The following is a 26,489-nucleotide window of genomic DNA, read 5'->3' on the forward strand; positions in this document are numbered from 1 at the left end:
TTAGTTTTCCACTTAAGATAAAACTACACTAAATGATTTTTTTTGTAATGACTTACTTTTCATGAAATATCATCAAGGCTTATCCATCATAAAACCATTACAAAATGATTGAAAATATCATGAAGCTAATTAAGTATTCTAAAATAGTTTCACGTTAGTACTAACGACAAAAATACATTCTATTTAAAAAAACTTAAAAAAAACTTGTATTTCCACACTTCCGCTTACAATATTGCTGTTTACATTCATCCTAATAATATTTGTAGTTCTTAATACATTCTACGAAATTGGAAACAAAGAAAGCTCCACCACACAATAACCTATAGCTCTATCCTAAACCCTACACTTGACCCAAATCCTAACCCTATAACCCTAATACACTGTGGGGAAAACTGCAGTTAAACTGAAATAAAAGGTTAGTACTCAAAACAGACTGGCAGCATACATGTATGTGTTTATCATACAGGGGGGTGTTTCACAAAGATTCTAAGTTGAACTTATCTCCAAGTTGGACTTAACAATTATGGAAAGCCGTTAGCATCTATGAAAATATTTCGTAAACGTTATTCTATTTTTCTATTATCAAGGAGATCACATGTTATCGATGTGGAATTTATTTTTAAAAAAGTCTAAAATACTTGAATTTTCCGTCACTTTTGAATATATTTTATTTTAAGGCTACAAATGGCACTCCAAGTTCAACTTAAAATTAAGTTTGACTTAGGATCTTTGTGAAACACCCCTCGATGTATATATTCTGAAAGTGAAGGCGACTATCTATATACTTCAATGGACATTATCTTCACAAACAGCCTATATCCATAATCGAGCCATTAGAAAAAGCGAAAATAAACAGCTTCTATCCGAATATAATATCTTACAAACACATTGCTATAGCCTTGGCCCTTACAACAAACAATAATGAAACTATGACAAATTAATAGTATTCAATCACAATAATTGAGATGTCACATCACTCTATAAGGCCAGTCAAAATCATCTCAAATCTTAAATAACATCACCAGCTTCTAATCTCATAATGAAAATAAAATCATTTTCATTTCTAAATTCAATGAATAATTTGTCATATGGCAATAGTATTTACCATGCATATTTCCACTGAATTAATCAGCTTTTGTAGATTTAAAAAAATCTTCTGTGCTCTTGTAAAATCAAACAAAACTTTCATCTTTCTCTCAAATAAATGTCAAATCTCGGCTAACATGATTTCCTTAATCCTGAGACATTGAGATAAATAATAGAGATTCATTGGCAGTAACAGGCAAAAATGGGAGGTAACTGTTTTTCAAAAGATTTATAATGCCAAAGATTTATAATGCCAAAGATTCGTAATGCCTAAACACAAATTGTCCATTCAAGGGGGTCATATTTTGAAAATGAAATAGGGTTGAGGATTCCGAACATTTGTTGCATTATTTCAGAGGTCTCTTTATCCAAAGGTTCGCAATTCTGAAAGTATTATAGTAAATTTTTGTAATTTCGAGAAAACAATACAGGGTTCTATGTCACTTTCAGAATTATAAGCCTCCGGGAATATGAAGGCTTTTTAATTATTAACCCTATTTAATTTTCAGAAATATGAACCCTCAGTCAGAAAAAAAAAACATATACAGTACCTGCCAAAAGAAAAAAATCATGATTAGAAAGACTAATCAATTATATTTTAACCTGATAGTTGAAAGACAATGATTGGATAAGACAGTATTGGGTGAATGAAAACTGCTTGTTTTAAACACTCATATTTCTCTTCGTAAAATCTTCTGCACATTTTTAAAGACCTGATAAGGCAGTATTTGGTGAATGAGTGCATATATACAACACTTATATTTCTTTTCGTAAATCTTCTGCACATTTAAAGATCTGATAAGGCTGTATTTGGTGAATGAGTGCATATATACAACACTTATATTTCTCTTCGTAAATCTTCTGCACATTTAAAGATCTGATAAGGCTGTATTTGGTGAATGAGTGCATATATACAACACTTATATTCTTTTCGTAAATCTTCTGCACATTTAAAGATCTGATAAGGCTGTATTTGGTGAATGAGTGCATATATACAACACTTATATTTCTCTTCGTAAATCTTCTGCACATTTAAAGATCTGATAAGGCTGTATTTGGTGAATGAGTGCATATATACAACACTTATATTTCTTTTCGTAAATCTTCTGCACATTTAAAGATCTGATAAGGCTGTATTTGGTGAATGAGTGCATATATACAACACTTATATTTCTTTTCGTAAATCTTCTGCACATTTAAAGATCTGATAAGGCTGTATTTGGTGAATGAGTGCATATATACAACACTTATATTTCTCTTCGTAAATCTTCTGCACATTTAAAGATCTGATAAGGCTGTATTTGGTGAATGAGTGCATATATACAACACTTATATTTCTTTTCGTAAATCTTCTGCACATTTAAAGATCTGATAAGGCTGTATTTGGTGAATGAGTGCATATATACAACACTTATATTTCTTTTCGTAAATCTTCTGCACATTTAAAGATCTGATAAGGCTGTATTTGGTGAATGAGTGCATATATACAACACTTATATTTCTCTTCGTAAATCTTCTGCACATTTAAAGATCTGATAAGGCTGTATTTGGTGAATGAGTGCATATATACAACACTTATATTTCTTTTCGTAAATCTTCTGCACATTTAAAGATCTGATAAGGCTGTATTTGGTGAATGAGTGCATATATACAACACTTATATTTCTTTTCGTAAATCTTCTGCACATTTAAAGATCTGATAAGGCTGTATTTGGTGAATGAAAACGGCTCGTTTTCAGTGCATATAACACTTATATTTCTCTTAGTAAAATCTCCTGCACTCATAATGATCTGATAAGGCAGTATTGGGTGAATGAAAACTGCTTGTTTTAAACACTCATATTTCTCTTCGTAAAATCTTCTACACATTTTTAAGGATCTGATATAAGGCACTATTTTTTTAATGAAAACGACTCGTTTTAAGTGCATATAACATTTATATTTCTCTCAGTAAAATCTTCTGCACATTGAAAGATCTAAGAAGGCAGTATTGTAGGAAATGCTAATTACGTGTACATGTAATAATGGTCCTTCTGATTTTTTTCCACACACAGCACAGAAAGAAATCCAGACAAAGATGGTTCAAGCGATCACAAAGACTTAAAAAGAAGAAAAAATCAACTTGGGGTGGGGGCAATTTCAATACCCCATGTGCTCTAGTACTTTTTGTTTTCAGCGCTTTTCAATAATTGATTAAATATCCTATAGAAATCATGTACCGATCACATAATACTGCATTGTTCTGTTCACACGTTTCAATGAGAGATGGAAAAGACCATTAAAATCACCCTACATGTGTACATGTAGCTTGATCTGTCGTTTAAATCTTGCGATCAAGTTTGTTTCAGTTACAGCATACTAAACACAAGATAATCAACAAAAAGGAAATAAAATAAAGTGATGTATGGAAAGCTATAAAACAATGCATTACATGAACATTTCCTGAATATATTAAGCAGCAATGAAACAAAATATACATGTATCTACCTAAATCTAATTGTTGATAATAAAATATATGAACATATGAAACAAGGCTGAAATCTATTTCAAACATGAAAGCAAAGTACCGGTAATGAAATTACATTTCGGTTTATGAGGTATGGTCTGGTGACTGGAGACAAATAAAACAGAAGAGGACGGATCTGGCTTTACCAGACTAACTTTACTGTTGAACATGTGGAGGACACCTACACTTTGCATGTGTATTATCTTTGCGGGGTTCTGCTAAAAAGTAAAAAAACTTGCTTCCTCAAATCAGAAGAATTTGCAAGGACCAACAGTTCTCTTAAAGGTGAATTTGTATTTGTTAAAGGGCCACTTTAACCAAAACGGGCTAAAAAATGACAAAAAAGACATGTAGAATAATTTTTGACGGAAATTCCGAACATGACAATGATTTTTCTTAGAAATCATCAGTGATTCTGGAATCTAGCTTTAAAAATTACGACTCAGAACGCGAAGAAAAAAGCCCAGTTTTGGTGATGACGCATTTGACGTCACTGCAGGCGCCTGTCAAATGTCTTTAAAAAGGCAACTATGACATTCATTTTTTGGTCAATTTAGAGGCTGGAATATTGATAAGTAGAGGTGTATTCATGTTTTGAAAGGCTATGTTAGTTGGGTTAGAGTGGCCCTTTAAATCAAGATTAAACACATGTCATACAGAACATGTTGCACTTGCTGAAGAAAAAATCTTTAGTTACAGTCACTAGTACTGATAGAGGTAGATATTGAAAGTTAAATTGATTTTCTTTTGATGTTTCAGAGATGTTGTTTTCCTTCTGTTTTTCATTAAAATGCAGATCATGCATTCAGCCGATTGTCCCTCGTTGTTGCGTAACAGCGTTTGCACTGTGAGACTAGGCCAACGGCATGCTGCATAGGCTCTGTACTTAAGCTGCACTAGACAGAGCTAGGCTCTGGTCAAGGCTTCATGAACTGTGGTAAAGTGTCAAATTAGAATTTGTCCCTGTAGACCAGACTTGTGGCGCTTGCGGTCAGTCGGAGTGGCGCGCAGCTGTTCCCAAAAATTAATTTAAAAAAAAATTCAAACTAAAAGTTAAAAATTAAAGAAAGAAAAAATTAAAAAACTATATTTTAAAATTTTAAAAACTCAGCAAAATCAAAAAGTCGCAGTCGAAGTTGAGCCCAAAATGTAGGCAAGCCATTTTGTTAGTTTGATTTTCACTTGATTTTAACATTATCCGTGTTTACTTTATTGCACCAAAATAACTACATATAAATTTACTTCCAGTGTAAATTTTACCCAGGAATTGTACTAATTATTTCACTTCAATATGAAATTATGATTGATATTTTATGGAATAAAAAGGTGTAAAAAAAGGTCACATCTGGGCCTTAAAAAGGCCCTAAAGTCCACTAACTTCCGGGGGCTTCGCCCCTGGACGGCTGGACCCCACCCGATATCGGCTCAGTCGCTACGCTCCCTCGCAACACAGTCACCAAACATACAGGTTGGCACTTCAACCTCAATAAATTTTTGTTTTGGCGCTTCTAATAAACTAGTTGAGAAGGCCTGCTATAGAGTAACAGAAAATTCCTTAACATACATCTGTTTGGAGTACAGTCAAATACTGCAAAGGAATGTTATTTGAGGAATGGAATCACACACATTAATGTGTGAATTTCACACACATTAGACTACATTGACATTTATCAATCATGTGACCTCGTACAAAGATATAAATGCTTAGTTATAAACATACGGAAATGAGATGAAATATCATAACATACATTTGCTTTATCTGCTATTTTCAATATCATACACATAGTAATCTCTATGTTACAGTTTATGCTAGATCAATCTTCAATTGCACTTTTATAGCTAAACTGCTTTACATGTGACCCATTTCAAAAACTCTTCACAGACTCGATCACATTTTTTTTTTTTTTTACATTACATGTGATGTGTTATTCTTCACCATCTATTCGTAACAAAATAACTAATTCTTAGTTCTAGAGAACAAAGGCTAGCAAGCTTTCCTACTTCTTTTTGTTTCTATGGGACATGGATTTGTGTCCATACTTTTATGTATTCCATAAAAGTTACTTTCAAAGGAAACAAATGAAATGTATCATCTGCTCTAAGTATTTTGCCTCTTTTGCATAATCAGATCAAAACATACACCTGCGCTTGTCATTGTATATATACTTCGACACTGATTTTGAAACACAAAAGGATCAAATTTCAACAGCAAGGAAATGTCATACTATCAATCTCATTGTTGGCTGGTAGATTACATTAACAAATTATACTATATCACACTACTTACAGACTACTTACAAGTGTAAATGTGGCCAATTTGCAAGTTGATTTGAAAAAATAGAGAAATAGGAAACAATCAAAACAGTCAAAGTTTCATCAAAATCAGATGAAAATTAAGAAAGTTATGGAATAATCAATTTCATGAAACAGAGATATGTATCACATAGGCTGTATCCAACTTTTGTACATAAAGTTAGCAAATATATCACTTTTCTCCTCTGAGAGTGTAAAACATGGCCTGAATCCTCATGGAATATGTACAAAATCACCATTACCGGTACTGTATCATAGTGCTGTAATGTAAGGAATATATTTATACAGGTGTGTCCCAAAAAAAACAATTTGAAATTTCATGAACAAAATATATGGGGGAAAAAAAGCGAGGGAGATGACATCATATAGTCCCTCATTCGCATACAATGTGATCATACATATCACCGTTTATGAAATTATGCGAAACTTTAATATTCCACAACTTCCTCATTTTTCGTCTGATTGGGATGAAACTTTCACCCTTTTTTTTCCTCTATGTATTTGATTCAACTGACAATTGAGCCAAACTTTCATTGTACCCTTTAATGCAATGAAGCGTTGGCCACAGACATAGGGGTCACAAAAAAAGATTACTTTGTGGACAAGTCACCAAACACACTCATGAGGGTATAAAGTGCCCCTCTGTAAAGGCTGAAGTTTGTTCGAAATTAAAAAAAAAAAAAAAATGACAGCAGTTGCCATGCCATTGTTATTATAAGTAACCCTTAAAAAAATTATGAAGCGGGTTTGGGCTTTTAAACCTTATTAATATTCGTCATTGATAGTAATAAACGTTTAAACAAGTGCAATCAACATCATCATCATCATCATCAATCCTCATCATCGCTGCAATTATGGCCTCATCAACGCCTGGGTACCGGTAGATAAAAAAAATTGAGCTTGTGACCCTTAAATCTGTCTCCCTGGTATAAAAATGAACTACGATGACATGGATAGATGGCTGGCTGTTCAACGCTGATATCTGCCTCTGGAATCAACCCCCCCCCCAACAAATCTATACTGACAGCAGTTGCCATGCAATTGTTATTATTAGTAACCTTTTACCCCTACCTCGTTGCATAGCAATTCAGATAATTAGTAGATGAAGTAGCACTGTTGATATCCAAAGTAGTACATCATGCAGCATCTGGGGAGGGAGATAAGAACAAAATAAGCTTGCATTTCTTAAGTATTATTAATATTAAGTTTTTTAAATGTATCTATTTAATGTCAAACCTGTCTTATTGGTTACCTCTCTATAAGGGTCCAAGTCTTTAGACTGATTTGTGACGCTGTGCTGTTGGTCAATTACAAGATGCATTATAAGACTTTAGGTGATAAAGTCATATTCCTATCAGAAACATATACCTAGATTTACTTTATTTAATAGCTTCATAATCATTTCAGATAAATACTGTAAAGGCTGTTAATTTAGCAGGGTTAATTTTTGGCGCCGAGCGACCTCATAACTTATTTGCTGGTTCTTAAATTCACGTTGCACGCATTTCAGCCCGTTCAAAATACACATAAATCATGCTTTTATTATCGCGAGGTTCTAAAATTCGTGCTTGCTGATCTTAGCGCGAAATCCATGAAAAGGAATGTACTGCGAATATTTCCGCATTTACAGTAGCTAGATTTACTTTATCTAATAGCTTCATAATCATATCAGAAACATATAGCTAGATTTACTTATTTAATAGCTTCATAATCCTATCAGAAACATATAGCTAGACTTACTTTATTTAATAGCTTTATAATCCTATCAGAAACATATAGCTAGATTTACTTTATTTAATAGCTTCATAATCCTATCAGAAACATATAGCTAGACTTACTTTATTTAATAGCTTCATAATCCTATCAGAAACATATAGCTAGACTTACTTTATTTAATAGCTTCATAATCCTATCAGAAACATATAGCTAGACTTACTTTATTTAATAGCTTCATAATCCTATCAGAAACATATAGCTAGACTTACTTTATTTAATAGCTTCATAATCCTACCAGAAACATATAGCTAGACTTACTTTATTTAATAGCTTCCTAATCCTTTCAGAAACATATAGCTAGACTTACTTTATTTAATAGCTTCCTAATCCTATCAGAAAAATATAGCTAGACTTACTTTATTTAATAGCTTCATAATCCTATCAGAAACATATGAGCTAGACTTACCCTATTTAATAGCTTCATAATCCTATTAGAAACATATAGACTTACTTTATTTATTAGCTTCATAATCCTATCAGAAACGTATAGCTAGACTTACTTTATTTAATAGCTTCATAATCCTATCAGAAACATATAGCTAGACTTACTTTATTTAATAGCTTCATAATCCTATCAGAAACATATAGCTAGACTTACTTTATTTAATAGCTTCATAATCCTATCAGAAACATAAAGCTAGACTTACTTGATTTAATAGATTCATAATCCTATCAGAAACATATAGCTAGACTTACTTTATTTAATAGCTTCATAATCCTATCAGAAACATATAGCTAGACTTACTTTATTTAATAGCTTCATAATCCTATCAGAAACATATAGCTAGACTTACTTTATTTAATAGCTTCATAATCCTATCAGAAACATATAGCTAGACTTACTTTATTTAATAGCTTCATAATCCTATCAGAAACATATAGCTAGACTTACTTTATTTAATAGCTTCATAATCCTATCAGAAACATATGAGCTAGACTTACTTTATTTAATAGCTTCATAATCCTATCAGAAACATATAGCTAGACTTACTTTATTTAATAGCTTCATAATCCTATAAGAAACATATAGCTAGACTTACTTTATTTAATAGCTTCATAATTCTATCAGAAACATATAGCTAGACTTACTTTATTTAATAGCTTCATAATCCTATCAGAAACATATGAGCTAGACTTACTTTATTTAATAGCTTCATAATCCTATCAGAAACATATAGACTTAATTTATTTATTAGCTTCATAATCCTACCACCAGATCTCTGCTATGGAGTGACAAAAAAATCTGAAACTTGGCATGGAGATGTTTTAATTATGATGCTACATTTGTTAACCCTCAAATGTATAGTGGCAAAAGTCACCGGGGGTGGGGGTATATCCCCCCCCCTCCCCCTGCTCATAGGATTAATAGCCTCATAATGCTATCAGAAACATATAGCTAGACTTACTTTATTTAATACTCTCATAGTCGGATGCAGTGCTGCTGCCTCCTCTACATAATCCTACCAGAAGCATGACGCCATCCTGCAAATTAATCAAAAATAATCAGTTTAAAAATCACATTATCTTACATCATTTCTAATCTCTTTCTTGTCTCTCTCTCTGTCTCCCTCCCTCTTTCCCTCTCGCTCCATCTCTCCCTCCCTCTCTTGCTCTCTCTCTCTCTCTTTCATTAGCTCTGTCTCCCTCTGTTACGCTTATGACATACAAAACCTCAAATGTAAATTCTATTAACATGACAAAAATTGCAATGCATTCACTCTATATACTCTCATCTACTTATGGACATAAAGTGATGAAAAATAAATAATCAAAAAGATATAATACAATTGAAAAATAATATAATAATAATGATAAAAGTACACTTTTAGACAAAAATATATAAAAATCTACATTCATTGTGTATAAGCCATATAAAACATTAACAAAATATAATAGTATACTTATATCAAACACAGCGTAAACACCTTACTGGTTCTCAAAAGATTACATCTGGGACCCGTTTGACAAAGCCTTTTTTCAATGAAAAATGACAGAAATCAGGGACAAATCTGCTGATAACCAATCAGAAGCAAGGATTTCACTAGCTTTTAACAAAAAAGGTCATTTGTCACTGATGACAAGTTTGTGAAACGGGGCTCAGGTCAGGGATTCAATATTGCCAAGTCGCATGCATCAGACAAAAGAATACTTTGCAAAACATCAGATAGTTGAGGAATTCCCTCCTTCGCAGAGATGCCAACCTCTTGACACAAAAAAACTGACTGCATATCCTAAAAACAGATTTTCATGAAAGGCCGACACAAAATTCAGAAAAATGTTTTACTGATCAGAACGGTCAATTCAAATGTTTGCTCTTTCATTAAGATTTAGTGAGAAAATTGTAAGGCATACCTTAACCAATATTGGGAAGTCTGACCAGAATGCATAGTTTGGAAACAGCTCTTTACCCGTCGCACCACGGCCAAACTTCTGAAACAGGACACCTCCTACAATGTACACAACCAACAGTACTGTGAATCTGTAATAAGAGAAAAGGAAGAGAGATGAAAATAAGATTGGACCATCTGTTATCCCTGTGGTACAACTACAAACAGGGAAAAAAATAATTAAAACTTTTTGGGGGCTACTTTTCAAGCTTTATTCATGACAATAACACTCTTTAACTTGTTTTACATTGAACTCTATGCAAATTTTGGGGGGCTCTTTTACGACTTTTGGGGGCTCTTTTTGGCATTTCAGGGGCTAATTCGCCCCGAGCCACCATGTATTTTTTTCACTGCCTACAAATATTTTTGGAACAAGGTACCTACAACAATGTATACAACCAACAGTATTTTTCTCAGAATAGCTCAAGCTCTTTTTTTCTTTGGTGAAGTTTCCTTTAATTTAAGGGGATGATTGGTACTACAAATCAGAGAATAGCAACGAATACAGACATACACTAAAGCTTTTCTTCTTGCGCTCATCAGAGTTACAGATAAAGGTGAGTTCTGGCTCAAAAAAAAGAAAATGAATTCTCACAGAATCAAAAGAAGCTTACACTGAATGTTCAAGATTACAAATAAATGTCATTTGCCAAACAATTTTAGTAGAAGATGTATACTGGCTGAGAAATGAGCGTAGAAAGATTAGGAAATCAAGGTTAGTAGCCCCCGACACCATTTGTGAAGTCCCATATACATCTTTCTGTGTACAGTGCTTGTTGCTTTACCAAGACTGGGCCAAATTTATCACGATTTTGATGACTCCAGAACTTTGCAGTACACACCAATACTTACATGCTACATGATCAACTTTTTCTGATCCATTCCACACCTTTTCTTTTACAATGCAATCGGATGACCAGAACTCACCTTTATCTTTAATCGCAAGAATGAAGCAAAAGCAGCAATATCTATTGCATGCTTTCTTCCTTTAGCTTCCGCTTAAATAGCCTGATTTGGGCTCTCTCGCGATTGACTCCGATGAGTGCAAGATAAGAAGCTTCAATGGGTCTCCATTTTTGTTACTCACATGATACATAAAATTCCTCCGCCTGTGAGTCCGCCACCTCCCCCGCCCCCTGATCCATGGCAGTTTGGTACATCAGTCAGACAGGCCAGACAAGTGCCAATGGTGAATTTCTACAATCAAACAAAGAACATTTCAAAAGAAAAGAGAATACATCAAAACAGGGGGGAAATTATTTTTAAAATTTTGAGGGCTACTTTTCAATCTTGCTTGCATGAAAATAACACTCTTTAATTTGTTTTGCATTGAACTCTATGCAAAGTCTGGGGGCTCTTTTACGACTTTTGGAGGCTCTTTTTGGCATTTTGGGGGCTAATTCGCCCCGAGCCCCCCGTAAATAGTGAAAAAATATCTTAGTAAAAATGCCAATTGCCAGACAAGTGCCAATAGTTTCATATCAAGAATGAGCTTTGAGGAGACATACCTGATCTCGTATGGCAAGTAATTTGATGCGTTTTTGTGACTTTTTGAGCATTATGAACTTTTTAATGCTGATGGACATGTGTACCTAGCCTTGTGGATTAATTTATAGGGCAAAAAACATGCAGTAATTGTAGTTTTTACTGTAAAATTAACTGTTTCTCCTGGAGGACTCAACTTGGTATTGGACTCCTATCTTCACAACTGGTCCCATATATTCACTTGTATGGTTGTTAAGTTTGCTTATATGCCAACCAGTACAATATATGCGCCTGGAAAATCTTCTTTAACAACCTTTTGAGAGCTTATTTTGTGACTAATCACCCATTGATATCAGCTTATACAGACACCAAAGACTCTGAGCTCTATTCAAGCTAAGGTGCTTGGGTTGAATAACCCTATTGAAAGTAAGTGTCCCGTCCATTGACTTCTAGCTTTATTCCATAAGCTGAAGTATCAAGAGCCATGCCACCTAAAGGGAAGAAATCTGAGAGAATCATGGCTGCTGCTTCTTCTGATGTATACCCTACTGATCATTGTGACCAGATCGGCGAGGAAGTTAAGGACTACTTCAGAAGTCTCGAGTTTCGGGACCTGTTCCAGGCATCGCTAACTGATGCAATCATGAAGCAGATGACGGAGCTTCGGGACAAGCTGGAGAAGGCTGAGGGAAATATACTCAAGCTAGAAAACGATGTCAGGGAAAAGGCAGCCATCATAGATCATCTCCAGGAGAAACAGTCGCGCATCATCGGAGACATCCGTGCACTTCATCAAGGACTGAATGATGCAGAGCAATACTCACGCAGGAACTGTGTAAGACTCTATGGAATCCCAGAGCAGTCCCATGAGAATACCGATGCCTTGACGCTTGACCTCGCCATCAACGATCTCCAACTCAATCTGAGAGCTGAGGACATCGATCGTTCGCATCGAGTAGGTCTTCCGCATCAACCTACGAGAGGGAAAGACAGCAAGTCACTCCCACCAAGACCCATCATAGTGAAATTCACCTCTTATCGCGCCCGCAATCTCATGATCAGGAATCGCAAACTGCTGAAAGGAAAAAGAAAGGGGGTTGAGGAGGACCTGACAGCAGCAAATAGACTTCTGTTGAAGGAAGCGAAAAAGGAGGTTGAACAGAACAATAGGCTGAATGCCGCATGGTCATCAGATGGAAGGATAATTGTATTGACCAAAGCTACCAATGGGAAGACGACAAGAAAGATAATACATTCCGTGAGTGAACTGGCAAATTTGTGAAAACTGATATACATTAAACTGACTACATGCAAATATGATATTTTTCATATTCTATGCCTATGCCCTTTGATTAATTACAGTGCATAGCCTTTTTGATTTAGATCTTGAACTTAAAAATTCATGTCAATACACATTTTGTGAAGAATTTAGTCTAAAATTTAGTAAATTGAATTCTAAACTGTCACTTCTCCATTTGAATGCTAGAAGCCTAAAGAAACATTTTGATGAATTACAGATTGTTCTGTCATCTCTTCAATTTGAATTTGATATCATTGCCATAACTGAAACCTGGTTCAATTCTTCTACAAAAATTAATATGTATAACCTAGACGGATATTTTCTTGTTTCTAAGTGTAGACCCTCAAAATCTGGTGGCGGAGTTGCACTATATTTGAAAAATAATCTCAATTACAAAGTACTACCCGAATTTACTTATTCTGAATGCAATTATGAAACTATATTTGTTGAAATAAGTAAGAAACCTAAACCTATAGTTGTTGGTTGCGTTTATCGTCCACCAGATTCTGACATATCTTGTTTCAATGAGAAAATACAAAGTGTTCTTGAAATACTGGAAAGTGAGAAGAAAGACTTATATATTTTAGGGGACTTTAACGTAAACTTGCTTAATTATGGTATCCATAATAAAACAAATGACTTTTTAGATATGATGCTTTCTTTTAATTTACTTCCCTTAATAACAAAGCCAACTCGCATTACTGAAAATAAAGCATCCTTGATAGATAACATATTTTCAAATACCATACAGGAAGAAAAATATACAGGACTCATTTATAGTGATCTATCTGATCATTTTCCAGTATTTTCAATTGCAAGTGAAAGAATTGTAAAGAATGGTAACAAATACATAAAAAGACGCATTATTAATGATTCATCAATGTCAATGTTTAAAGAAAGTTTATCATCCATTGACTGGTCAGAGGTCTATACTTGTGAAAGTGCAAATGACTCTTATGATATCTTCTTTACAAAATTCTATTCCAATTATAATAACTGTTTTCCTATTCAATTAGTCAAACAACTCAATGGTAATTTACGGAAACCTTGGATTACGCAAGTAATATTGAATTCAGTGAAACGTAAACATAGATTATATGAAAATAGCTTAAAAAGACCTAGTGTCAATCATAAAAGAAAATATTTAGATTATAAAAATAAATTAACAAATATCATAAGAGCGTCAAAGAGGAAATATTACGAGTCTTTGTTTTATAACTTAAAGAATGATATGAAAAAAACATGGTCGCAGATCAATATGATACTTGGCAAAAAGAAACAGAATAAACTACCTCAAAATATGTATCACGGAAATATAAAAATGAGTAGTAGGAAAGATATTGCAAAAGAGTTTAATACATTTTTTATTGACATAGGTAAACAACTATCAAAATCGATTCAAACACCTAATTACTCTGATGATAAATACCTTGTTAACCCAAATTTAAATTCATTTTATGTTAAATCAACAAGTATTCATGAAATTATCAAACTGTCTTCTCTGTTAAAAATAGATAAGTCAAGTGGACCTGACTGCATTTCACCTAAAGTTGTTAAAAATTGTATTCATTTTTTTGTTAATCCATTGTGTGACATATTTAATAAATCTTTAAATAGTGGAATCGTCCCAGATAAATTAAAAGTTGCCAAAATTGTACCCTTATACAAAAAAAATGATGTTAAAAATATAGAAAATTATAGACCCATAGCCTTGCTTTCTGTTTTTGCAAAACTGTTGGAAAAAGTAATGCATAAAAGGTTATATGATTATTTACTGAAATATAATGTTCTTATTTCAGAACAGTTTGGTTTTCGTAAAAACCATAGCACTGATCTGAGTATTGTGAATTTTACTAAAAATATTCTACATGAAATTAATAATGGAATGTTTTGTTATGGATTGTTTATGGATCTATCTAAGGCATTTGACACCATCGACCACCATATTTTACTTAAAAAACTGTACCATTACGGTATACGCGGTATACCTCATCAGTGGTTTTCTGATTATTTGTTTAATAGAAAACAATATGTGGTGGTCGATGGTGTCGAATCTGATTATATGGATGTAAATACTGGAGTTCCGCAAGGATCGGTTCTCGGACCACTTTTATTTATCATATATATTAACGATATAATCAGTTCATCCAAATTACTTATGTTTTCATTATTTGCTGATGATACGGTTGTATATTATTCTCATTCTAATGTAGCATGCTTAGTTTCTAATTTAAATGAAGAGTTAATAAAATTGAATGATTGGTTTAAATGTAATAAATTATTTTTGAATTATGAAAAAACAAAATATGTAATTTTTCACACAAAGAAAAAGAAAGTTCCAAATGTCACCAATCCTGTTAAAATAGCGAATGTAAATATTGAACGAGAACTAAGTGTTATTTTTTTAGGTACTAATATTGAAGAAACTCTAGATTTGAAATGTCATATTGATTATGTTTGTTCTAAAATTTCTAGAAGTATTGGTGTTTTATCTAGACTAAAGAATTTTCTCCCAAGGAACATATTAATGAATATTTACAATGCAACACTTCTTCCCCACTTAAATTATTGCAATATCATTTGGGGTAATACTTACAAAACAAAACTGTTCAAGATTTATATGTTACAGAAACGTGCAGCTCGGTTAATAACAAATAGTCATTATATGTCTCCAAGTTTACCATTATTTATTAAACTGAAAATTATTCCTGTATATGATTTGATCAAACTTAATACATGTATATTTATGTTTAAATTTCATAAAAACCTGTTACCATCTGTTTTTAATAATATGTTCCAAACAAATTCTTCTGTTCACAATTACCCCACTCGTCAACGTCTAAATTTACATCACCCACTCTGTCGTTCAACTTTAATGTATAATTCTATATCATTTGTTGGGGTACGGGAGTGGAATTCCTTGAATTATGACCTAAGATCCAGTTCTACAATTACCAGATTTAAATCAATGTATAAAAAAAGTATTTTTCAATCCATGCTTGAGTAAGTACTTCTCTTTCCCATCTTTTTTCTACTTTTATCTCTTTCTGCCCTATTTTCGCTTCCTTTTATTCTTTCTCTGTAACCTTTATGAACGTGCGTGTGTGTTGATGTACGGGTGCGTACTTGTATTATTTAAGTCCTTTACTTTGTATTGTTAATTTATGTGCATTATCTTGTTATTGTTTGTTTGCAGGGCCCCGATTACAAGCAGATTTCTGCTTCTTAGGGGTCCTAACCATTATATTGTATATTGTATATTGTATTTTCATTGTAAATTGTTTTTATACTGGTTAAATAAATGAAATGAAATGAAATGAAATGAAATGAATAGTGAACTTCTACAATCAAACAAAGAACAATTCAAAAGAATACAGAATAATGTTCTTGAAATCCTCCCTTAAAAAAAAAAATTGATGTGACTAGAAATAGTTTACATTATATTTGTCATAAAACAAATCAGCACAATAGATTGGCCCATTGCGTGTCATGTGATGAAATCCATTTCACACGAGCCTCTTGGAAAATAAGCAAAAAGGCTAACATCTGACATTATACATAAAAACTGTGTACCTGTACTGCATTGTGACGTTATGAATTGCACCTACATGTACATGTACCGGTATCTATTAGCTTAGGATTCGGCGTGTGATGATGTCATTATTAAGCATTTGATATTTGTGCAAATTATCTGTAACAGTCTTGAATTAAAAAATTTGTATCGAAGGTTTATTATGACAATGGTCTATTATACAGCGTGTCCACACACAAAACAATTTATCCCGAAACTCTGTAACGAAACGTCGTATAAAGAATCATCGTATAAATCCAGGTTGTCCACACACACAAGAAAGTAATCCCGAAACTCTACAGCAAAATGTTGTATAGGTGCTCAGTTTGCTACTGCGGTCATGAAATGGAAGCGGAGATGAGAGGTCAGGTCTCCTTTCGCGCGAGGTCACATTAAGCCCTGCCCAGTTATACCGTTCTAGTTTGACTAGTTATACTAGTTACGTCCACACACAACACATTCCGTGATTAGGCGTGATTTCTAGTTCGAAACGATGCCCAAACCCGCGTTTCGTTATACAACGTTTTGTTATAAGACGTATTGTTAGTAAGTGTCCACACACACAATTTCATCGTATAACTATCCCGAAACGGTATAACTAATCACGGAAAATGTTGTGTGTGGACACAGGGATAGGAAGGGGCAGGAGGCAAAGGTCATCTGCAAGGAGTACTTACATATGTGTTTACAACAGGTTTATCACCCAGGGGGGTATATGTCGCCTCTGTCAATGCGCTTGCATCACAGTGAAAATTAACAACAGCTATCCTGGTGGAACAAACAAAAATCAAATAATACAACAGTTACTCTCCTATGATTCAATACTGTAATAGGTGACACTAGTACATAATTTTCAAGTGCAACCCAGAGATGCCAACCTCTTGACACAAAAAAACAGACCAAGTATCCTAAAAAAATTTTGGAGAGGAAAAAAAAATTCAGATTTGCACGAAAACTCGACACTACCACTAAATGATAATTTAATCGTACTGGTTGGCATCTCTGCAACCTTTTTAATGAATTTACATTTCTCTTCTCATGAACTGCCTTCTCGAAACTTGACCCAAAATATACCGTTGAAAATGTTATATCTGGTTATATTTGGGTCTTTTACTGACATGGAAATCTATTTTCTTAAAGCCCGTCTGTACTGGTTTGGCCAGGGGGGATTAGAACTCCCTGCAAGGTCACTGACAGGTGGTTATCTCATCAAATCAGCTCTCAGTTAACATAAGAAAAAGAGGATCATGGGGGACCAACAGGCACCGATTATGCATTGTTTGCTATAAAGAGGGCGCAAGTAGCTATAATCAGTGCAGTGAGGCTTTAATCCCTCTTTGCAAACCGGAGGACTTTTGATGAGATTTATTTGCAAACTCTTACATTAAGTCCTCATTACATGTATATTATATTTCAGCGCATTTCTCTTGGGTGAATCACACCATTCATTTGTCATGTGTTTACAATACAACTGTACATGCTCGGGAGTCTTGGTCAAATATAAATACTGTAAGCATACGTGACCAAGAAAACGTGTTTAAAGGGATTCAGAAACATCCATTTTGGCCCATTTTCAAGAACTAGATGGACCTTCGACTGTGCGCAGTCGAAAATGATGCCTCCGCCATGGAGCAATTTTATAAACCAAAACGGAAGCAATTTTTAGAATTCACGTTTGATTGTAATCCATGAGAAGGTTCTCAGAATATCATGATTACAGGCTATTTTTTATATACATGTTTGACCCCAAGTTGATCTTTGACCTTGTGACCTCAAAATCTAATCAGTTCATTGGCTCTGCAATACACACATGCCCTGAGTTTAATGGTAACCAGTCCATCGGTTCTAATGATTTTTGCATACATGAGCCCTGTGACCTTTGACCTTGTGACCTCAAAATCTAATCAATTCATTGGCTCTGCAAGATACATACATGTACATGACCCAAGTTTGGGGGGAATCCATCAATCGGTTCTTGAGATAACGCAATCACGAGAACGGGACGTACGGATGGACAACCCAAAAACATAATGCCTCCGGCTACTCTGTAGCGGAGGCATAAAAAGGGTACTTTTTCAAAATGGCTCAAAATCCTGCTGTACGCGCTGGTATATCGTTTAGGGGTATTTTTCGAGGACCTATTTATTAGAGATAGGAGACTGCAAACTTGCGAGCGATTGGAGGACCTGCGATTGATACGGCTCAATCGCAACTGGAGCTGCATGCTCCTGTGTACAAGTAACATGTCTGGGGGGTGTTTCACAAAGATCCTAAGTCGAACTTAACTCTGAGTTGGACTTGAACATTATGGAGAGCCATTTGTAGTCTTAAAATAAAAACCTATTCAAAAGCAAAAATTCAAGCATTTTAGACTTTTCATAAATTTCACATTAAAAACATGAAATCTCCTTGAGAATACAAAAAAATATGAAAGATTTGAATCAACATTATATGCCTTTAAAAAACTTCTACAAAATATTTCCAAATATGCTAACGGCTTTCCATAATTGTTAATTCCAACTTAGAGATAAATCCAACTTAGATATAAGTTCAACTTATGTTCTTTGTGAAACTCCCCCCTGAAGTAACATACCTGCCACCAGTATCAGCTGGACCATATGTAAGGACAATGTCTGAATTTTCCACTGAATATGCTACAGTAATTGGATCACCGATCGGGAACGTGTACTTTCCATCAGCAGACACTTGACATGCCTAGAAAACAGAAATATATCCAAAGAGATAGGTTTGGTAATTTCTAATGTATTGAAATTGGTTGTCATACCTAGGCAGATGACTCAAACTTTTGTTGTGTGTAAACATGCCGCTCCCTTCTCATAGAATCATACCAAGTTACAGTTTTAAAAAAGTCCATCCCTCGGATAGGACATTAAATGGAAGCCCCATGTACATGTATAGGGGAGTCCCCACCTCTGCACATTAAGAACCCACATGGTGGGCCATGATTATTGATACTTTGTTCAATTTAACAGGGTAAAAGAAATAGTTAAAACCTGTACATTGCTTATATTGGATTTTGGTTTAATAGTACATCTTGCTTAAAAAGCAAAGGAACCTGTTGACGATTTAGGATCCTCAACATAACCATATTCTTTTCAGAGTTGTTATCAATATAGTAATAAAATATGACTGTAACTCATGGTAGTCCCTCCCCCTTGTTTACAAGAGCATTTCTATTAGAATAACTTTAATATAACTTTGGGGTATGGGAGTCGGGAGAGGGGTGGGGTTAAGGGATCTTGCATTCATTTTCTATGTGTGCTTCACGAGTTATAAATAAGGAGGGGAGGCATGGAAACTTGTAGATAACAATGGGGAGGGGGGGGTTGAGCTTCTCAAATCCCTCTAGAATCTCTTTGTTTAATCCAGAACCATGGCTTTTGTTAAGCCCTTTATCAGAGAAACTGACACCATACTCAAAGGCCATACAGCTTTATACATGTAGATACATATATCATGTTCACATGAGTCATTGTTGGCAATTTGAAAAGCTAAAGAATAAAAAAGTGAGACAACCTTTTGGATTGAGAATAAAAAATGAAAAAATAATAAGAGTCAATCACGGAAAAAGTAATACCACTTCCTATCCCCCCCCCCCCTGGCACAACTACACTCCCCAAATAAACTGACTGAATCAATAAGAAAAAATGATAACCCGAGTGAAATGAGACTAAAAAGCATAGAACTCGTAAAATCAAAATGGAATAACAGCCTTCATATACAGTGCGTCCCAGAAAAAACGAAACCGAGAAGTTTCGATGTTTTATCATAACTTAATCACAACCATAATTAATAAATGATACATATTTGGAAAGCTTAGAGTCTCCTCTTTCAGTTGGTGCTACTCAGATGATGCTTATTTCACGCATGAGTGATTGAAAGCAATTTGAAGGAAGGAAACCAAAAAGACATTTGGCGGGCGGTATCTGAATTTCGAAGAAAAATTCACATTTCTAGAAAGTTGAGTTTCTGCCCTTTCATATGACACCTCAATCAGGAAAAATGAGCGAGGAATAACAAAGTTCTGTTTCTTTAAAGTAGCCCTTCCATTTTCATAATTTTAACAAACGAATTCGTTTTCACTGGGTGCCTGCCGTAGCAAAAAGCAGATTTGACAAAAGACTTAACTCTGTTTCGTTGACAATCACCCATGCATGAAGACTCTCGTCTACGGCTGATTGTAAACCCCAAACAAGAGACTCTGGAGATCTACCCCAGAATCCTCTCACCGGCACCAAAGTTGCCTACGCCAATGATGGCCGAGAAGATTGTGCAATGTACTGCGCCGGTCTGGCAGGAAGGTGCCAATTGCGGTGAGGGGTTTTCATGGACCAGTAGATGGATTATATTATCCAAAAAAAAGAGAAGAGTATGAATTTACAAATAGTACCAAAAAAAAGAAAAAAAGAAAAAAAAGTGAAAGGCGTAAATGTTCTAAAAAAAGAATGAAATGCCGATCATATCAAACAACAACAACAACAACTTACTGCAGTGTTCTGACAAGAGGCATCAGAGAAGGGAAAGCATGGGTTGTATGCATAATCGTAACCATCAGTTGCTCGCTTGTATGCAAATCTGAAAGGTAAGATACAGGATTATGTTACTGGTACCATCTTTGTTTTGATGGATCACGAGTTGAAACTAGACGATTTATTAAACAATAGCGAAACAAGACACAACGAAGGAAAATCAGGGACATTATATTTAGTTTTGTGAATCAGCCGGAAATTACAGACTGAATTATTATTATCCGGATCCTCGTAGGGGGTAGAGTGCCCCGTATTCGGTCACTTAAGGGGAAATCACTAATATTTTGAATTTTTACTTCTTTTATTTTGCAATCTACCCATCAAAAGAAAAGAAAATTATTCCTCTAACAGGATTTTATAGTCACTTAAAATAAAGAATGATGATAAGAAAAATATTTCCGAAAGAAGACGGAGCATTTTTCTGCCCGGAATTCTGTCGCGCCGATTAGAATTCTGTCACAAGATTTGTGCGTGGTATCTCTGTTGCCAAGGAGCAAAGCGTATTTGCGCAATATTTTCACACAATTGCGCAATAAAGCACTGATTGTCAATGCATTGTGCAAAAAACTGTGCGCCATCTACACGTTCGTAATGGCGTTATCACAGTTTTTCCTTCATAACCGTTTTGCCTTCGGCGTAGACTAAAAGGGATGAGATTGATTTAGATGACTCCGTGCGCAGCGAGAGTTTAACATGGCTTGCAAGATTTCAACATGGATGTCGATTTTGACCCATAATTTCCTTAAAAGGGACCATTAAACGGATTATTTCAGTCAAGTTGGTAAGTAGAACCAATGTAGTATAACCTTCTCCTAATTTTAAATAATCAATGCATGAGGTAAAATGACATTTTGGGGGATTTTGGGGGCAAAACGCTACGACCTGAAATGGCCGTGGCGTTATCAAGGGAATGTGTATAGACGGTTTCCGTCTCTAAAGAGAGAGCCGACCCTACCCCAATAAGAGGCTAACGAACGAAAGAGACGGAAAATTCGGTCTAGACCTACTCTAGCGCCAAAATTTCATAGAAATCCGTCAAAATTAGAAATTATTACTAAAGTTATCGAACAGAAACTAGATTTGTTACGGACGGAAGGACAGCCAGCAGCATTACTACATTGATAAACCTACAAGAATTACGCAGAACACATCAACTTTAATAGATAATATTTTTACGAATGTTGTTACTGAACATATTAATGCTGGTCTAGTTTACAGTGAAATATCTGATCACATTCCTATATTTCTTATTTGTAATAATGATCTCATGTCTCGTACAAAACAAAAGGAAATATCAATGTCTCGTAAATTTAAAGCAGAAAATATATTATGTTTAAATAACGATTTAATGATGGAAACATGGAATGATGTACTATCTTGTAATGAAACTGATACTGCATATGGACTATTTTGGAATATATTTTCAGCCCACTTTGATAGATGTATTCCAAAGACTAAACAAAATAAAAATAAAAGAAAACCACAAAATCCATGGATAACGAAGGGAATTTTTCGTTCAATTAAGAAACGAAATATATTGTACAAACGTAGTCTCCGTGATCCAAGTAACGAGAATAAATACGAATATAAATGTTATAGGAATAAATTAACAACAATAATTAAAGTATCACGTAAAATGTACTATGTAAAAGAATTTGAAAATGCTAACGGCAATATGGCATCTACCTGGAAAGTCATAAAAGAAACTCTTCGAAAGCAAAAGACCATGTCAAAAATTAATATTAACAATGATGGTCAGATAATTTCAGACTCTAAAGATATAGCAGATTGTTTTAATAAGTATTTCGTAAATGCAGGCCCTATTCAGGCATCGAAAATAAATTCCAATGGTTCAGATTATTTACAATTCCTTTCAAATCCATGTGATAAATCGTTTTTCTTTATGCCTACAATGTACAAACTGTGTTGAAATTTTGAATATTGTCAATTCATTGAAAATTAGTTATTCTTGTAGTCATGATGAGATGAGTACGCACTTTTTAAAACAAATAGTAGGAAGTATTGTAACGCCTCTAGTACACATTTGTAATTTATCACTTACAACGGGAGTATTTCCGGACTCTCTGAAAATAGCAAAAGTAATTCCAATATACAAAAAAGACAACTCTTCTCTAGTTTCAAGTTACCGACCTGTTTCTATCTGACCAAGTATTTCTAAAGTCTTAGAAAGACTGACTTATAATAGACTGTATGATTTTCTAACAAAAAATGAACTGTTGTATGAAAATCAATATGGTTTTAGAAAATTTCATTCAACGGAGTTACATGTAGCTTTGTTACAATTATTTGATAGAGTGTCAAATGCCTTAGCTGATCATAAGCATGTTATTGGAGTATTCATGGATCTGAGCAAGGCATTTGACACTCTTGACCATAAATACGTAAATTGGAATACTATGGATTGAGGGGTGTTGCTATACAATGGTTTAAAAATTATTTAACAAATAGAAAACAATATGTATGTTATGATTCAAATGAATCAGAATTAGTATCTATAACGTGTGGAGTGCCACAAGGGTCAATCCTCGGCCCTTTGTTATTTCTGATATATGTAAATGATATTTATAATTCATCAAATGCACTACAGTATATTTCATTCGCTGATGACACCAATGCATTTTGTTCCAATTCAGATTTTCAGATCCTTTTAAGAAATATTAACGCTGAATTACCAAAATTATCAAAATGGTTTAGAAGTAATAAACTGTCTCTTAATTTAAAGAAAACAAACTATATATACTTTCAGAACAGAAAAAAATACGATATTCCTGACATTGAAATTACTTTGGATGGTGAATTATTGGAAAAAAAGGATAGCACGAAATTCCTTGGTGTTTTGATTAATGAAAATCTGAGATGGAATAATCATGTGCAATATATTTCTAATACTATTTCACGTAATATTGGTATTCTCTGTAAATTGAAATATTATGTCCCTTCAAATATCTTGTTTATGTTATATAATTCATTGATACTGCCTTATATTTCATATTGTAACATTATATGGGCAAATTCGAAAAGCAACGTTGACGCCATTTTACTGTTACAAAAGAAAGCCATGCGTATATGTACTGATTCTTCCTATCGCGACCACACCAATCCCTTGTTTTCAAAACTAAAGACTCTAAAAGCTGATGATATAAATTTTCTACAAATAGCACTTTTCATGTTTCGCTTACAAAATGGTCTACTACCTTCATACTTTCCCCCATTGTTTAATTTGAATAAAACCATCCACTCTTACCCCACAAGACAAACTGAAAAATTCCATTTAAGAAATCCCAAAACCGCATTGGCTCTCAAATCCATTAGACACGCCGGCCCAGACATCTGGAACTCTCTGCCCATTGTAATAAGAAACCTTAGGACATTGTATTCTTTTAAGAAGGCAGTTAAAACTATGTTATTGTCTAAGTATTGATCATGTCATGTTTAATTCTACTGTATTCATGTTCGTGTGTACATTGACTATATATTCAACAATGATGTGTAATCGTCCATGACCTAGCATCGTTTTTTTCCATTCATGAATGAACCTGTATTCAATCAGCAGCTGTATGAGATTTATTGTATTATTACCAACGCTCCTCCTCCTCCTTCTTCTCTCCCCTTTCCTTTTCTTCTCTGCAAGTCACTCTTTTTTATTTTTATTTGTATTGTTGTATCTAAGTTGAGGGCTGCCGGCACGTCAAGCTACTTTGCTTATTACTGTTGCCCTCCTGCATCTAATGTATGTTAATTTCCATTCAATATATTTGTTTAAATTCAATATAGGGTCTATGTGTTTAATATCGTTTATTATCTGTATAAAAATTATATACACTTGAAATATTGTATCAAGCCATATTATGTTCATGAAAATGTAAGATGAAAAAAAGAAAAAAGATGCAGAAACCAATAAATCAAATCAAATCAAATCAAATATCCCTTCCGAAAATGTAATATCTTTGAGAAGTTGAGACAGTTGAGGCACTTACGCTGCCTGTCCGTTAGCATTCCCCAGGGGGGTAAAATCAAAGGATTTCGTTGTGCCGGTGCTCCCGTCCGAATACTGGCAGGCGCACTTGTTTGTTGCTCCAATTAAAGATGTGCACTGCTGGCTTTCTACATCTTGAATCCAAACGACAACCACGAGACACAACAAGATGAAACAGTCTCCTCCATGAAGTGACATCATTGAAAAAATGCCTTTGCTGGTGTTTCTTCTTGGTTCTTGAACGATCCTTCTCCTTTGATCAGCTGTGCATGTACATAGGCCTTCCTGAGTGACGTGTGTACTATGTCATTGCATTATATGTCATGTGATTCTTGGCAGAAACTGTTGACACGCCTAGTCTCACTTCAGTGACTTTAATGCATGGTGGTTACCATGGTACTTTTTTGTAAGGGCGTACAAAGATTTGGCACGTGAATACTTGGGTTATTACACAATATACCAGGAAGATGTCCACTAGAAAATCACAAATATCTTCCATTTGACCTACAAACATTAGTTTTCAGGAAATTCTTTATTTTTTAATAAATTAATTTGTGTGTAATATAGGCTAGCTTATTAGACACACATTTTGCCCACCAGCTCCATTCATCTCTCTCTCTCTCTCCCCCTCCGGCTTTCTCCCTCTCCATTGACTATGCTCTCAATCTCTCTCTCCATTGCAATGACTATGCTCTCAGTCCCTCCTCACCCCCCCCCCCTTCTCTCTCTCTCCATTGACTATGCATGCTCTCAATCTCTCCTCACCACACCCCCCCCCCCCCCCTCATCTCTGTCTCTCCGTTGACTATGCTCTGTCTCTCCTCACCCCCCTCTCTCTCCATTGACTATGCATGCTCTCAATCTCTCCTCACCACACCCCCCCCCTCTCTCTTTCTCTCTCCATTCACTATGCTCTCAATCTCTCCTCACCACCCCCCCCCCCCTCTCTCTCTCTCTCCCCCTCCATTGACTATGCTCTCTCTCTCTCTCTCTCCCTCTTCACACCCCCCCCCCCCCCTCCCTCTCTAGATCCTTGACCTTCACGTCTACTCCATGCATGCACTCCCATACACACTAGATTACATATGTAACAAAATATACCTACATCAATGATTGTTAATTATCAAAATAATGACTTGTCCAGTTTGACAGCATAAATTTCAATCAATATTTATGATTTTAATAAAAATTCCAATAAACCAACAATTAACTGGGAGAGCTATCCCAATATCATTCTTTGAAATGACGGACAATAAACCTTTGATTTAATTGAATTGAAAAAGAATACCTGATAATGGCACATTATAATAAAAAAACAGGAGTTCCTGTGTTTATTGGGTACATCATAATTGTAACAGTTTTGTATCTGATTCTTAAATGTACACCGATCATTAAAGGGACTTTGTAACATTGTTCAGATGAGAGATAGTGGTGCTAAAGTAGTGACTTCAATGCTAGATGTACAATTAAAGATAATCTGAAAATTTGAGTGAAAACGGATCATTATTCATGGTACAA

At 34.6% G+C, this 26,489-nt stretch overlaps 1 protein-coding gene across 1 annotated transcript; it reads right to left on the reverse strand.

Annotated features, from left to right (window-relative positions):
* Positions 1 to 5,501: 5,501 nt before the first annotated feature.
* Positions 5,502 to 25,305, reverse strand: LOC105438545 (cation-dependent mannose-6-phosphate receptor-like). The gene is made up of 8 exons (XM_011666507.2): positions 24,973 to 25,305; positions 20,933 to 21,020; positions 19,018 to 19,139; positions 17,102 to 17,192; positions 11,156 to 11,265; positions 10,034 to 10,160; positions 9,088 to 9,163; positions 5,502 to 7,052 (listed from the first exon to the last, which is right to left on the reverse strand). The coding sequence occupies exons 1-7, from the start codon at positions 25,170 to 25,172 to the stop codon at positions 9,089 to 9,091; spliced, it is 813 nt and encodes a 270-aa protein (XP_011664809.2). The 5' UTR covers positions 25,173 to 25,305; the 3' UTR covers positions 5,502 to 7,052; position 9,088.
* Between the last annotated feature and the right edge of the window lie 1,184 nt (positions 25,306 to 26,489).

This window comes from Strongylocentrotus purpuratus, unplaced genomic scaffold (assembly GCF_000002235.5).
Source record: "Strongylocentrotus purpuratus isolate Spur 01 unplaced genomic scaffold, Spur_5.0 spur5_scaffold_19, whole genome shotgun sequence".
In the NCBI taxonomy this organism is placed as follows: domain Eukaryota; kingdom Metazoa; phylum Echinodermata; class Echinoidea; order Camarodonta; family Strongylocentrotidae; genus Strongylocentrotus; species Strongylocentrotus purpuratus.

Excerpts from the sequence above, each read along its gene's own strand:
- LOC105438545 (XM_011666507.2), bottom strand. The coding sequence starts at position 25,172 with ATGATGTCACTTCATGGAGGAGACTGTTTCATCTTGTTGTGTCTCGTG. Across the intron at positions 21,021-24,972 it reads AATGCTAACGGACAGGCAGC|ATTTGCATACAAGCGAGCAA; the intron begins GTAAGTGCCTCA and ends CTTACCTTTCAG. Across the intron at positions 19,140-20,932 it reads CCTCTTGTCAGAACACTGCA|GCATGTCAAGTGTCTGCTGA; the intron begins GTAAGTTGTTGT and ends TCTGTTTTCTAG.